This window comes from Castanea sativa, chromosome 12 (assembly GCF_040712315.1).
Source record: "Castanea sativa cultivar Marrone di Chiusa Pesio chromosome 12, ASM4071231v1".
Lineage (NCBI taxonomy): Eukaryota > Viridiplantae > Streptophyta > Magnoliopsida > Fagales > Fagaceae > Castanea > Castanea sativa.
The window spans coordinates 17,421,434-17,433,425 of record NC_134024.1 but is presented as its reverse complement, the minus strand read 5'-3'; the positions used below and the strand labels follow the sequence as shown (position 1 = coordinate 17,433,425).

The 11,992-nt window shown below is 36.4% G+C and overlaps 2 protein-coding genes across 2 annotated transcripts; both read left to right on the top strand.

Moving 5' to 3' along the window:
* The first annotated feature begins 268 nt into the window (after positions 1-268).
* On the top strand, positions 269-7,412 carry LOC142620274 (TMV resistance protein N-like). Its single transcript, XM_075793671.1, has 9 exons — positions 269-300; positions 1,767-2,865; positions 2,977-3,252; positions 3,325-4,434; positions 4,597-5,298; positions 5,366-6,024; positions 6,256-6,376; positions 6,501-7,264; positions 7,406-7,412. Exons 1-9 carry the CDS (start codon positions 269-271, stop codon positions 7,410-7,412), a joined length of 4,770 nt encoding a protein of 1,589 aa, XP_075649786.1.
* On the top strand, positions 7,399-10,898 carry LOC142619956 (uncharacterized). Its single transcript, XM_075793363.1, has 5 exons — positions 7,399-8,047; positions 8,308-8,918; positions 9,123-9,306; positions 9,436-10,044; positions 10,131-10,898. Exons 1-5 carry the CDS (start codon positions 7,418-7,420, stop codon positions 10,761-10,763), a joined length of 2,667 nt encoding a protein of 888 aa, XP_075649478.1. The 5' UTR covers positions 7,399-7,417; the 3' UTR covers positions 10,764-10,898.
* Positions 10,899-11,992: the final 1,094 nt, after the last annotated feature.

The window sequence follows — 11,992 nt, the reverse complement described above, 5'->3', positions numbered from 1 at the left end:
AGGAGGTATAATTAAAGATTTTCCTCTATTTGTGACAAACAAGGGTTAATGGATAACACAGCAAAGATTAACCATAATCAGAGTATGCCTGCTCTAATACCACTTGATAGGCCAAGAATGTATTGACCCAGTAAGTAAATTAATCAATTAATTAGTCAAGTGAATTAATTAAATCAATTTAACATGCAATATGCATGGTAGCACTAACAAATCACCAAATAACTAAATGCAGCAAAAATTAAATTTGATAAGGGTGATTTGTTTACGAATGGGGAAAACCACCGAAATAAAACCCCCCGGGTGAATTTAAGGTCACCACTCCCGAGAATCTACTATTATCAAAACAAACGATTACAAGTAAAAGAATCTCAGTACCTTATACCAACCTACAGTTGAACCTTACCCCCAACAATTGGACTTGCAATGTAGTGACAATATCTCTTTTCAATGCACAGCTCCCAATACATGACTAACCAATTGATGCACGGATCCTAGTTCAAGGCTTACTTCTTTGCACGAGTCTAAGTACGTCACTAACACACCAACTTTTGAAAGATGTTGGCTATAAGTTCTTCAGTTCATCCACACGTTGAAGATCAAGAAACTCCTTAGTTACAAAACCCTACGGCGTACAAACATAGCAACTTCTTCAAGAGAAAAATGAACTAGGGCAAATTGTCTCCGGTCACAATTTGAGTGAATAATCATTTTGCATCAAGTTGCATCATCTTAGATGGCCCTTAAAATAATCCTTATATATGTCTAAGGTTGTGAGGAAAAAAAAAACCCTAAACAAAAAGCTTGGATATGCGTGAAAAACAGATCTAGAAATTTGATTTTCATAATCCTCGATAGATAGGTTATCTGTCGAGCTGCAATTGAGTATCGAGCTAAAATCTTCTTTTAAACCTCAATAGATACAATTTGTCGAGTTTTAAAATACAACACTTTTCAACTTGTTTCTTGAACAGCATCGCATGGCTTTAACACTTGAGTTGAATACAATGTTGCTTAAAGACTTAAACCATTCTAGATCTACCCAATTATAAGTAAAGTGCGTTTTGTCAAATAATTAGCCAATTCTAAATGACATATCTTCATAACAAGTTCCACATATGCCTTAACAGTATGAACACATAATTTATTTGTTCTTTCTCACTTTACTATATTTTTAGGATCATTTTCAGGTTTAGGCTAATAAAGAACCCGGTCAATTTTGGTAAATTCCAAGATGGGCAATACCCTCTGTTTCCAACATTTAAAATTATTTCCATCAAAAGCCTTAAACTTTGTAATTTCCGAAGTGACCTTAAGAGAATTAACAACTTGTTTCTTTATTTTTAAAATACAAATATCAAACTTTAAGATTGCTGGAAAATATGGCTAAAAAAAACAAGTTCTGATTCAACAATATAAACCCTAAACAATTAGCAATGAAAAAAATAAATAGATAGAGTTAGAAAGATCTCACAAACTATAGAATCATACAAATATAAATTCGTGCCAAGCCCAACTCTAACACCTAGCCCATTATCTTTCAAGCTACCACTTAAGGCAGATAATTGCTTATAAACACATAACATGGTTCACTCATAACCAATGTGGGACATAAAGCACAATGCTAAGTGTTTGGACGGCTATGTTTAGAGCGCGTCCCCATAGAGCCACACAAACTTTTCCTAAGATTGAACTTATATTGAATATTTTTGTATAATTAATGTGACTAGTTTTGTCTAATCAATTTTTAAAAAAAATCTTAATTGCAGGCATGAATCAATAGTTATCGAAGAAATCATTGCAAGGATTCTTCGTGAATTGAATCGTAAATTCTTAACTGCGTCCAATGACCTTTTTGGTATAGAGTCTCGTGTGGAGGAATTGTTGGAAAAATATTTGCATATGGGGTTGGATGATGTTCGCTTTGTGGGGATATGCGGTATGGGAGGAATTGGTAAAACAACTATTGCACAAGTCATCCATAAAAAAATTTCTTATCAATTTGAAGCTAGCTGCTTTATTGCGAATGTTAGAGAAGAAACTAAAAATCAAAGACTAGTTTCTTTACAAGAAAAACTTCTTTCTAAAATCCTTATGGGAAGTGAAATAAAATTAGGGGGTATTCATGAGGGAATCGATATTATGGGGAAAAGACTACTTAATAAAAAGGTTCTTATTGTTTTGGATGATGTGGATAGTGAAGAACAATTAGAAGCTTTAGCAGGGAAGCTTGAATGGTTTGGTCAAGGGAGTAGAATCATTATAACAAGTAGAGATAGACATTTGTTGAAAAGACATATAGTGGATGATAATATATATATGGCTAAGTTGTTGAATGATGAGGAAGCTTTGCAACTTTTTAGTTGGAAAGCTTTCAAGAAATATTCACCTGAGAAAAATTATGTGGGTTTGTCGAAATATTTTGTGGATTATGCTATGGGCCTTCCTTTGGCTCTTAAAGTTTTAGGTTCTTCATTGTATTCTAAAGGAGAGAAGGCATGGGAAAGTGTCCGAGATCAACTAAAAGCACATCATAACAGCAATATTCAAAATGTACTTAAAATAAGTTATGATAGGCTTCAAGAACCCGAAAAAAAGTTGTTCTTAGATATTGCATGTTTTTTCAAAGGAGAGGATAGAGATCGCATAAGAGACATACTTCAAAGTTTGGATTGCTTCCCAAACGTCAATATTGATGTTCTCATTAACAAATCTCACACAAACATTGTAGGGGGAAAATGGTCTAAGCATGACTCGCTACAAGAAAAGGGTAAGGAAATAGTTTGTCAGGAATCCCTTAAAGAGCCAGGTGGACCCAGTAGGTTGTCGTTTAATGAGGATGTTCTTCATGTGTTGAAGAATAATACTGTAAGTGGACTAATCTAGACCTAAACCTAGTGAAGTATATGTATTTGTACAATTTCTTATTAGGAGTTGCAATAATTTCACTATGCTAATTTGATTGTTTTTGGTTACTAGGGAACGGAGGCAGTTCAACGCATATTCCTAAACACACATGTTCAGAAAGAGGAGCACTTGAATGCCGAATCCTTCACGGGGATGAAAAGAATGAGATTGCCTGAAATTCGTAATGTACAACTTCCACAAGATCTCAATTATCTTCCTAATAGACTATCCGTCACGAAATGCCATGGATATCCTCTAAAATCCATGCCAACCAGTTTCCAACCAACCAAAGTTGTTGAGCTCAGAATGCGTTGCAGTTGCATGGAACAACTATGGAAAGCAATTAAGGTAAGATTTTTATTTATGCAAATATTTGTTTTCTTCAATTTTTTTATCTTATTAATTATTTGTTTGCAACAGAGATCAAACGATTTAAAACTGATTGACTTGAGTGCCTCGGAAAACTTAACCGAAACCCCTGACTTCAGCTGGGTTCCAAATTTGGAGAGGCTGCTTCTTCAAGGTTGTACAAGGTTGCTTAAGATTCATCCATCCATTGCAGCTCTTGAAAAACTTATTCTGTTAAATTTACAAGATTGCAAATCTCTCAATAGCCTTCCAAGTAAGATCAACTTGAAATTTCTTGAAACTTTGAATCTTTCTGGCTGTTCAAGACTCAAGAAATTTCCAGAGATTGGGGAAAATATGACATGCTTATCAAAGCTTTTTTTGGATGAGACTGCCATAATAGAACTGCCACCATCATTTGAGAATTTGTCAGGCATTATCTTATTGAGTTTAAGAGATTGTAAAAACATTTCAATTCTTCCGAATGTCATATGTAGGTTGTCATCTCTTAAAACTCTCATTTTATCTGGTTGCTCAAGACTTAACAAAATGCCAGAGAACCTGAGTGGTATGAAATGTCTGGAGGAGCTCGATGCAAGTGAAACTGCTATAAGAGAATTCCCATCCTCCATTCTACATATGACAAAGCTTAGAAAGTTATCCTTTCATGGATGTAAGGATCTGCCACCTCAATCGTGGGATTTGCTCTTCTGTTGTCCCTTGTTGCCGAAAGAAAGCTCAGGTCCCGTCAGTTTGTTATTGCCTGATTCATTCTCGGGTTTAAGCTCTTTGGTATCATTAAATCTAAGTGACTGCAATCTATTGGATGGAGCAATCCCCAATGATCTTAGTTCTCTGTCCTCACTGCAATCGTTAAATCTGAGTGGGAACAAATTTATAAGCTTACCAGATAGCATATGTCAACTTTCCATGCTTAGAGATCTAACCTTAAGAAATTGCAGCAGGCTTCAAGCATTGCCAAACCTTCCCTTGAGTATATTGCATGTTTGGGTTGAAAATTGTACCTCACTGGAGACATATTCAAATCAAATTCATGCGCGTACTACAAGTGAAACTTTAGCAATTATTAATTGCTCTGGATCTGTCACACTTGAAGAGGGCAAAATTAGAAAAATTTGTGTGTCAAATGCACAAACTAATTTATTTGTGCAAAACCTTAAGGTGACTTCTTTCTCTTTTTTAGCACAAACAATTCACTTGTCCTGTTGAAATTTTAAAAAAAATATATATATATTTTTGCTTGATAGCTTAAGAAACATACAACATAGTACATGCACTTAACATCTCTCTCAATCTCTCTAATTTTTTGTGTTTATTTTACAGGCACAAATTTATCAAGACAATATAATATGTGGCTCTTCAATGGGAACTGAAATTCCAATGTGGTTCAAGGAACAGAGTACTAGTCCCTTTGTAATAATCGAGATACAGCCAGATTTGGACTATGGGAGTAAGTGGATGGGATATGCTCTGTTTATTGTTTATGAAGTCCATGAGAATGAGAATATGAATGTTGGGATTTTTAACTACAGTGAGTCTACTCTTGATTTGACGAAAGATATTCACCAGTTTGCTTGTCATTTTGAGACCAATGAAGGTAGTCTAAAAACACCCAAAGTCCTTATTGGTCCTAAAGTCCCCTTTGTTGGGCCAATTGCAATTTGGGGATATATACCACATGCACAATTTTCAGAACTGTCAAATGATTTAGATAAATGGACCTACATTGAGGTTAAAATTGCAAGCATACCAGGCGTGGTTGTTAAAAAGTGTGGGGCACGTCTACTGTACCAGCAAGATGCTTCAGAGTTTGTCGACACTATAGGTCAGTACTCTTTGGGGGATTTGTATGATGATCATTCAGATTATCACGAACTTGCAGATTTTATGACAAGACTTCCTGCAGGTAGCAATGGTGAGGCTGAGGCAGAATGCACTTCAAGTTCCACTAGCCTCTCTAGCCCCATCGCAATGGAGGACCAGCTAGAAAGAGACTTTTATCCATTGCTTTTAAAATGCTTTCAGGTCTCTCTCTCTCTCTCTCTCTCTCCGTGTGTGTGTGTGTGCCTGAAGATATTTCTACGCTTTACAGGTAACCCATGCACAAAATAAAATGTACAAATATATTTTTCCTATACGTGCGTCACCCTCATGGTTCATAGCTCATGGTCTTGGGAACTCAATAAGCATGAGTCTACCTCCGAATTTGAATGACGATAAGAGATGGATCGGTTTTGCTCTTTATGCTTCTTTTGCTGTCCACAATGAGCATCAAACTGTTTCCCGTGACTCAAAAGTTTCTCGCAGCTTCTTCTGTCTTTTGTGTACTGAAGATGGTTGTCTTCAATCTTTTATAGTCCTTCCCCTTACTAGGGACATATTTGTCGAGTCACATCGACTTCTGGTACTTCACATACCACGTGTGTTTTTTACCCATAAGTTGAATCAACGAAAGTCAATTAGGGCTCTGTTTGGAGGCTTCAATAATTCAGACCTGAATATCATCAATTCAGATGTGGAGGTTGAAGTTTGTGGAATGCGTATGGTATTCGAGCAAGATTTGGAAGGATTGGTCCAAAGAATATTTGACTGCATATCAAGTAGTCCGGATATCTACCATCAAGGTTATCGCCAAGGTCTTGAGGATCAAGAGAAATGTTTGTCAAGCTATGTTCATGCTCAGGAAGAATCTACCGGGACATTATATGGAAACATGCCACATGACTTTGATTGCTCTTCTTCATCGCAGAGGTTAAATTTCAGTCCAAACAATTTTGTCATTATTCCTGAACACGTATATATCATTTATTACAAAGCTGTATTTCTTTCACACACAGTGTAAAATGTTTCTATAAGCTAAAAACATGAGTTAAAATCACATTTTCAGTTATAAAAACAGTGTTGAAGAGTTTTTCCCCTTAATCTATTGAAAACTCTAAACCTTGCAAATTAAAGATTACTTTCTTTCTTGGATGATTGCAGAATGAGTCAATCCATGCGTAAGCAACATGTAGGACAACAGTATTTTGATTCATTGGAAACATACTTGGGTGAGCCAATGGCCAGAAGTGATTTAAGAGATTCAAATTTCAATATAATGCAGGTAGGCGTAAGTTTGCCTATAAGAATGAACTCTGCTGAGGTGATCTTGCAAAAAGAACTAACTTGAATGTTGGTTTCCAGTATACTTTTAGGTCTCTTGATTTGTCTCTTTGTCTATCTTACAGGAGGGCTTTGATCAAACCCGGGTTCTTAGCAAATGTTTTCCTTGGCATGAAATTCCACATGGGTTTTGCTGTCACAATGGTTCCTCAATGCGAACTAAAGTTCCTCAAAATCTATACAATAATCCAGATTGGATTGGAGTTGCTCTATGTGCGACTTTTACATTCCTGAAGCATCCAACTCTCATCCATGACAATCTGCGTTCGGAAATCTCTCATGGCCTTACTTGTTTAATTGGAAGTGATGTAGGTTGGACCTTAAGACTTCGCAGCAACTTCACTGAGTCTGAATTCAACGAATCGATTTGGTTAAATCAACGGGTATTCATTTGGGTATTGTATATATCGCATGTTTCGATTCTAGATAAACTGAAAAAATTTGGAAGACTGAACACCTTATTTGAAAGTGAGAGCCCTTACCTAATGGTTGAGAAGTGTGGGCATTCTATTGTATGCCAACAAAATGTAGAAGCGTTTGAGCAAATGATAATCCAAGGCTCATTTACGCCTCCAGACATTTCCCAACTCACCCATCATGTTGTACAAGATAACAATGAAAATAATAAGGAGGCATCAACCAGTGGAACTAGATACTCAAGTGAGACCCATCATGTTGTACAAGATGACAATGGAAATAATAACAAGGAGGCATCAACAAGTGGAACTAGTTACTCAAGTGAGAGATTAAAAGCACCCTTTTATCAGGGGGAATCCAGTTCAACTAGCAACCAACCCCATGTAAACGAGCATATAAGCAAATGTTTTAAGTTCCTTACAAAACATTCGATTTCTGAGGTTTCTCTCTCTCTCTCTCTCTCTCTCTATATATATATATATATATATATATATATATATATATATATATTTCACACACACTTAACATTGGCTATTGCATTTCTATATTTCAGGACTTAAATCCAATGTATCCATATGATAGTTGTTTCCCTCCAAGTGAAATTCCAGAGTTGTTTAGCCATCGTGGTGTTGGGCCCTCGCTGACAGTCGACCTGCCCTTGAATTTGCTTAATGATGCTAGTTGGATGGGATTTGCAGTCTGTGCTTCGTTTTCTTTGCAAGACTGTCATTCTCTTAGCAAATTGGAACCAGAAGTTCCACACCACCTTATTTGTCTATTTGAAACAGATACTGGTAGTCTGAATCCTCTCCATGTATATCGAACCACTAAAGAAGAACTCAAGTTGTTACATCTACGTGGATTCATTTGGCTATCCTATATACCATATCAGTGGCTTTCAGTTACAATGAAGCAGTGTAATCGCATAAAGATTTCAATTGCAAGCGATTTTCCAGGATGGACAGTACAAAAGTGTGCAATTCGTCTAGTGCACTGCTACCCGCAAGATGAATCAGAGATGTGGCAGATAAGATTCCATTGCATGACCTCGTTTCTGGACAATTGGGATATCTGCCGTGAAGAAGTGGAACAAGAAAGCATTTCAGGTTCCTCGGCTGAGAATGAAGCCTCTATGACTGACTTTACAACTCTGAATAAAAAACACCTTAAGTCATTGCTTTTAAGATACTATGAGGTCTCTCTCTCTCTCTCTTTCTATCTGTTAGCATAGCTGTTGTTTTAGCATATCTCGTCTATATTAATGTACATATTCAGCCCTACATTATGGCTTGAATCAAGGATGGCAGGCATATCAATCATCCTTGATTCAAGACATAATAATCAGGTGTCTTATTCTACATCAACTCTTTCCATTGTAAATATAGAGGTTTACACACTATATACCTAGCCTAGCTAACTATATGTTTGTCTTATTATTTTATACTTTTACTACAGCTACAACGAAACTTCAATCATGAATATATTTTTCCTCAAGGTGAAATTCCAATGTGGTTCAGCCATCGAAGTATTGGACCCTCGGTCGAAATACCACTGCCACCGAATTTGTATAATGATGAGAAATGGATGGGAATTGCTGTATGCGCTGTCTTTCCTATTCCCCCTAATTCCCGTGGCAATATGGATCCAAAAATCTTTATTCTTCATTTGGATAGCAATGAAGGATATGAGAAACCTACCATAGTCTTTCAGCTTGTTCAAGACATATTTGTGGAGTCAAATCGACTTTTGGTGTTCTACTTACCACCTATGATGTTTCCTGTTAAGCTGAATAATTGGAATCATATCTGTGCTGCATTTGAATGCGACATACCAAGCGTGGAGGCTAAAATGTGTGGTATCCATTTGCTATACAAGCAAGATTTGGAAGCGTTTGTCCAAACAATGATTGAGTGCTTATTAGCAAGTTCAGAAATTTACCATGACGTCTATTACAAAGAACTGGTAGAGCAAGTGAATAAGTGGCGAAAGGCTGAATCAAGTGAACACAATCCATGGGAAGAAGAAATAATAATTACTTATGGTTATTATTCTCATATATTGCAAAGGTAACACTTCATTAGTTTTCATGAATGCATGGGTCTCATTTTTAAGCTTAAAATCATTAATTGCATAATTCCAAGAGCATGCAGTCATCGCCAAGCCCTTCGTCCTTTTTTTTTAAAAAAAATCTTTTTTTTTTTTTTGTTGAGATTATTAGAAATATGTACATTAATATGCTGCTAATCCTGCTGAACCCCTCCCCATTGAAGAGTTGAATGCGTAGCAGAAAAAGATTGTACTTCACCAGAAACATTATCAAATCAAGCCATGCCAGAGAGCACTTCAGGCAATGCTATTCGTATAATTTCGCCAGCTGAAAGAATAATCTGCAAAAGTGACTCAGGTTTCCCGTTGAAAGGGGATCTTAAATATTTGCTCCAAAAAGAATTTAAGGTCTCTCTCATGGAACCCCCGTTATATTTCAAATTTTAAATGACATGACATTATATATACAATTAATTAGATACAAAAAAATGAAGTCTTGAGTGTGAAATGAATTCTCCATTCCATTCTGTTTTACAGGGCTTTGATCCATACTCTATATGTAATACTTGTTTACCCCAAACTGAAATTCCGGAGTGGTTCAGCCATTGGAGCAGAGGGTCTTCAGAGACAATTCAGCTACCTCCAAATTTATATGATGACAGTAATTGGATGGGACTTGCTCTTTGTGCTGCTTTTTCTGTCCAGGAGCATCCGACTCTCTCACTTGCTAATCTTGATGCCAACGTTTCTCACCACCTTATTTGTCAGTTGGATACCGATAAAGGTAGACTGGAACCTCTCCATCTCCATCGTGTTGCTCAAGAAAAATTCACATGGTTCTATCTACGACGTGGATTCATCTGGCTGTCCCATATACCGCGCCGGTCATTGACAGATTTTTTGAACCAATGCAATCAGCTTCAGGCTTCAGTTGAAAGTGACTGCCCTATGTTGACAGTGCAGGGTTGTGGGCTCCGTCTTTTATACCATCAAGATTTGGAAGAGTTTGAGCAAACACTTGTAAATTGCTTTGCCTCTCCTTTTGACAATATGGATCTTATCCGTCAGTTGATAGCAGATGAAACTAGAAATGAAGGCATTGGAAGTAGCAAGTCTTTTGAAGGCCAACACAGCAAAAGTGACCGGGTAATTAAATTAGACGTATGTGGTTATGAAAAATAATTAAGCCTTCTTCCATCTCTCTCATTGGACACTGTATTTCTATTTTGCAGGACTTTGATCGATGCCGCCTATATAATTCATGTTTCCCTCCATGTGAAATTCTGGAGTGGTTCAGCCATCACGACAATGGCCCCTCAGTGACATTCCAACTACCTCCAAGCTTTTATAATGATCAAGATTGGACAGGACTTGCTCTATGTGCCTCTTTCAAAGTTGATGAGCATCCAACCGCCATCCCAGACAATTTGGATTTAGAAACTTCTTCTTATCTCACTTGTCATTTAGAAACTGATATTGCTAATGTGGATCCTCCCCATTCCTACCACCTCACTAAAAAAGATGTCATGTTGTTACATCTAGGTGGACTCCTATGGCTGTCCTACATACCACGTGAGTCACTTCAAAATTGGTTTAATCAATGCACTAGTATTGAGGCTTCATTTGCTAGTGATTTCCCACGAATGACAGTGCAGAAGTGTGGACTCCATTTTGTTTACCAGCAGGATGAGGTAGAGTTTGAGCACACAATAAGGCAGTGCAAGGAGTTATTTGATAAGCAAAACCATGATTATGAGAAAATACCCAGTAGACCCGGTAGCTCTAGTGGAGACATTGGCCATGAAAGACTGAGAGACCCCAATGATCGCATGATTAAAGACAAGGGCAAACAAATTGTAGAATAACCTGTCCTCTTAATGATCTGTTGCTTTGCTCATTCTTGTTGGACTCTAGAAGGAACAAAGATGTACATGGTTGTTAAAAATGTGCTTGGAAGGATAACCATTGCATTGACAAGAGGTAAGATGGCATTTACATAATTCTGAGCTTTCTTTACAAGTATGCTTTATTTATTTTTGAGTGGTCGATGATAAATGTACTCTTATGTTTGAATCTTTGCTGTTAGCTACTATTGTTTAATCAAGAATTAAATACATGCTAATGCAGTTATCACATGAATGTGATGTATAGTAAGAAAAAAAAAAAAAAAGGACTTTTTTTGCCACATTAATTGCTTTAAGGGGAAAATGATATGAAACTGAAACGATCTAGAACTATTCTCAACAGCTTGTGTAGCCATAAATCCTATTTTGTATACCATTATATTGCATAGATACATTAATGGCAGTAGTCTCTCTCTCTGCCCTTTATTTTTCATTTTTATATAGAAGACCACAGATGAATTATTCTATTCAGGGATGATATTATTTTACACAAAATTTATTACTTACTAGAAGCTTGAAATCTGAAAGGCACAAAAACCTTAGTATTCATCCAATAAAGTCAATAAAATTCCAAAAATTGTGGCAAACATGGAAATTCCTTGGATGGGAATGCTATAATTGCCATTAGAAGAGCACCCCACAACAATCAAACTTGTGACCCTGCTTCGTTGAATTTAGGAGAATGCAAAAAGTTGATCATGATCGAGATCTTGTAAGATTCCAATCTTTTTATGGTTTTATTGATCTATAAATTATTGTAATTTTAACTGTTCTTCTATTAAGGTCTATATGTATAAAGGATTTGAAGATGCAAAGATTACTCTACGCCATCACTTATTAGAATTTGGAAGAAGATGAACTGAGAATTGGAGGAAATGATCAAATTCTCATTACATTGAAAAAAAATGAATTATGAATGGTTTTATATACAATATCAGACAGTGGTGGCACAAGGAATTTATTGTAATTTTAACTGTTCTTCTATTAAGGTCTATATGTATAAAGGATTTGAAGATGCAAAGACCACTCTGCGCCATCACCTATTAGAATTTGGGAGAAGATGAGCTGAGAATCAGAGGAAATGATCAAATTCTCATTACATTGAAAAAAAATGAATTACGAATGGTTTGATATACAATATCAGACAGTGGTGGCACAAGGAATTTTTTCTAGGGGGTCAGCGTTGTAAT

Excerpts from the sequence above, each read along its gene's own strand:
- LOC142620274 (XM_075793671.1), top strand. The coding sequence starts at position 269 with ATGGGGAAAACCACCGAAATAAAACCCCCCGG. Across the intron at positions 2,866-2,976 it reads ATGTGTTGAAGAATAATACT|GGAACGGAGGCAGTTCAACG; the intron begins GTAAGTGGACTA and ends TTTGGTTACTAG. Across the intron at positions 5,299-5,365 it reads TGCTTTTAAAATGCTTTCAG|GTAACCCATGCACAAAATAA; the intron begins GTCTCTCTCTCT and ends TACGCTTTACAG.
- LOC142619956 (XM_075793363.1), top strand. The coding sequence starts at position 7,418 with ATGTATCCATATGATAGTTGTTTCCCTCCAAGTGAAATTCCAGAGTTG. Across the intron at positions 8,919-9,122 it reads TATTCTCATATATTGCAAAG|AGTTGAATGCGTAGCAGAAA; the intron begins GTAACACTTCAT and ends TCCCCATTGAAG. Across the intron at positions 9,307-9,435 it reads TGCTCCAAAAAGAATTTAAG|GGCTTTGATCCATACTCTAT; the intron begins GTCTCTCTCATG and ends TCTGTTTTACAG.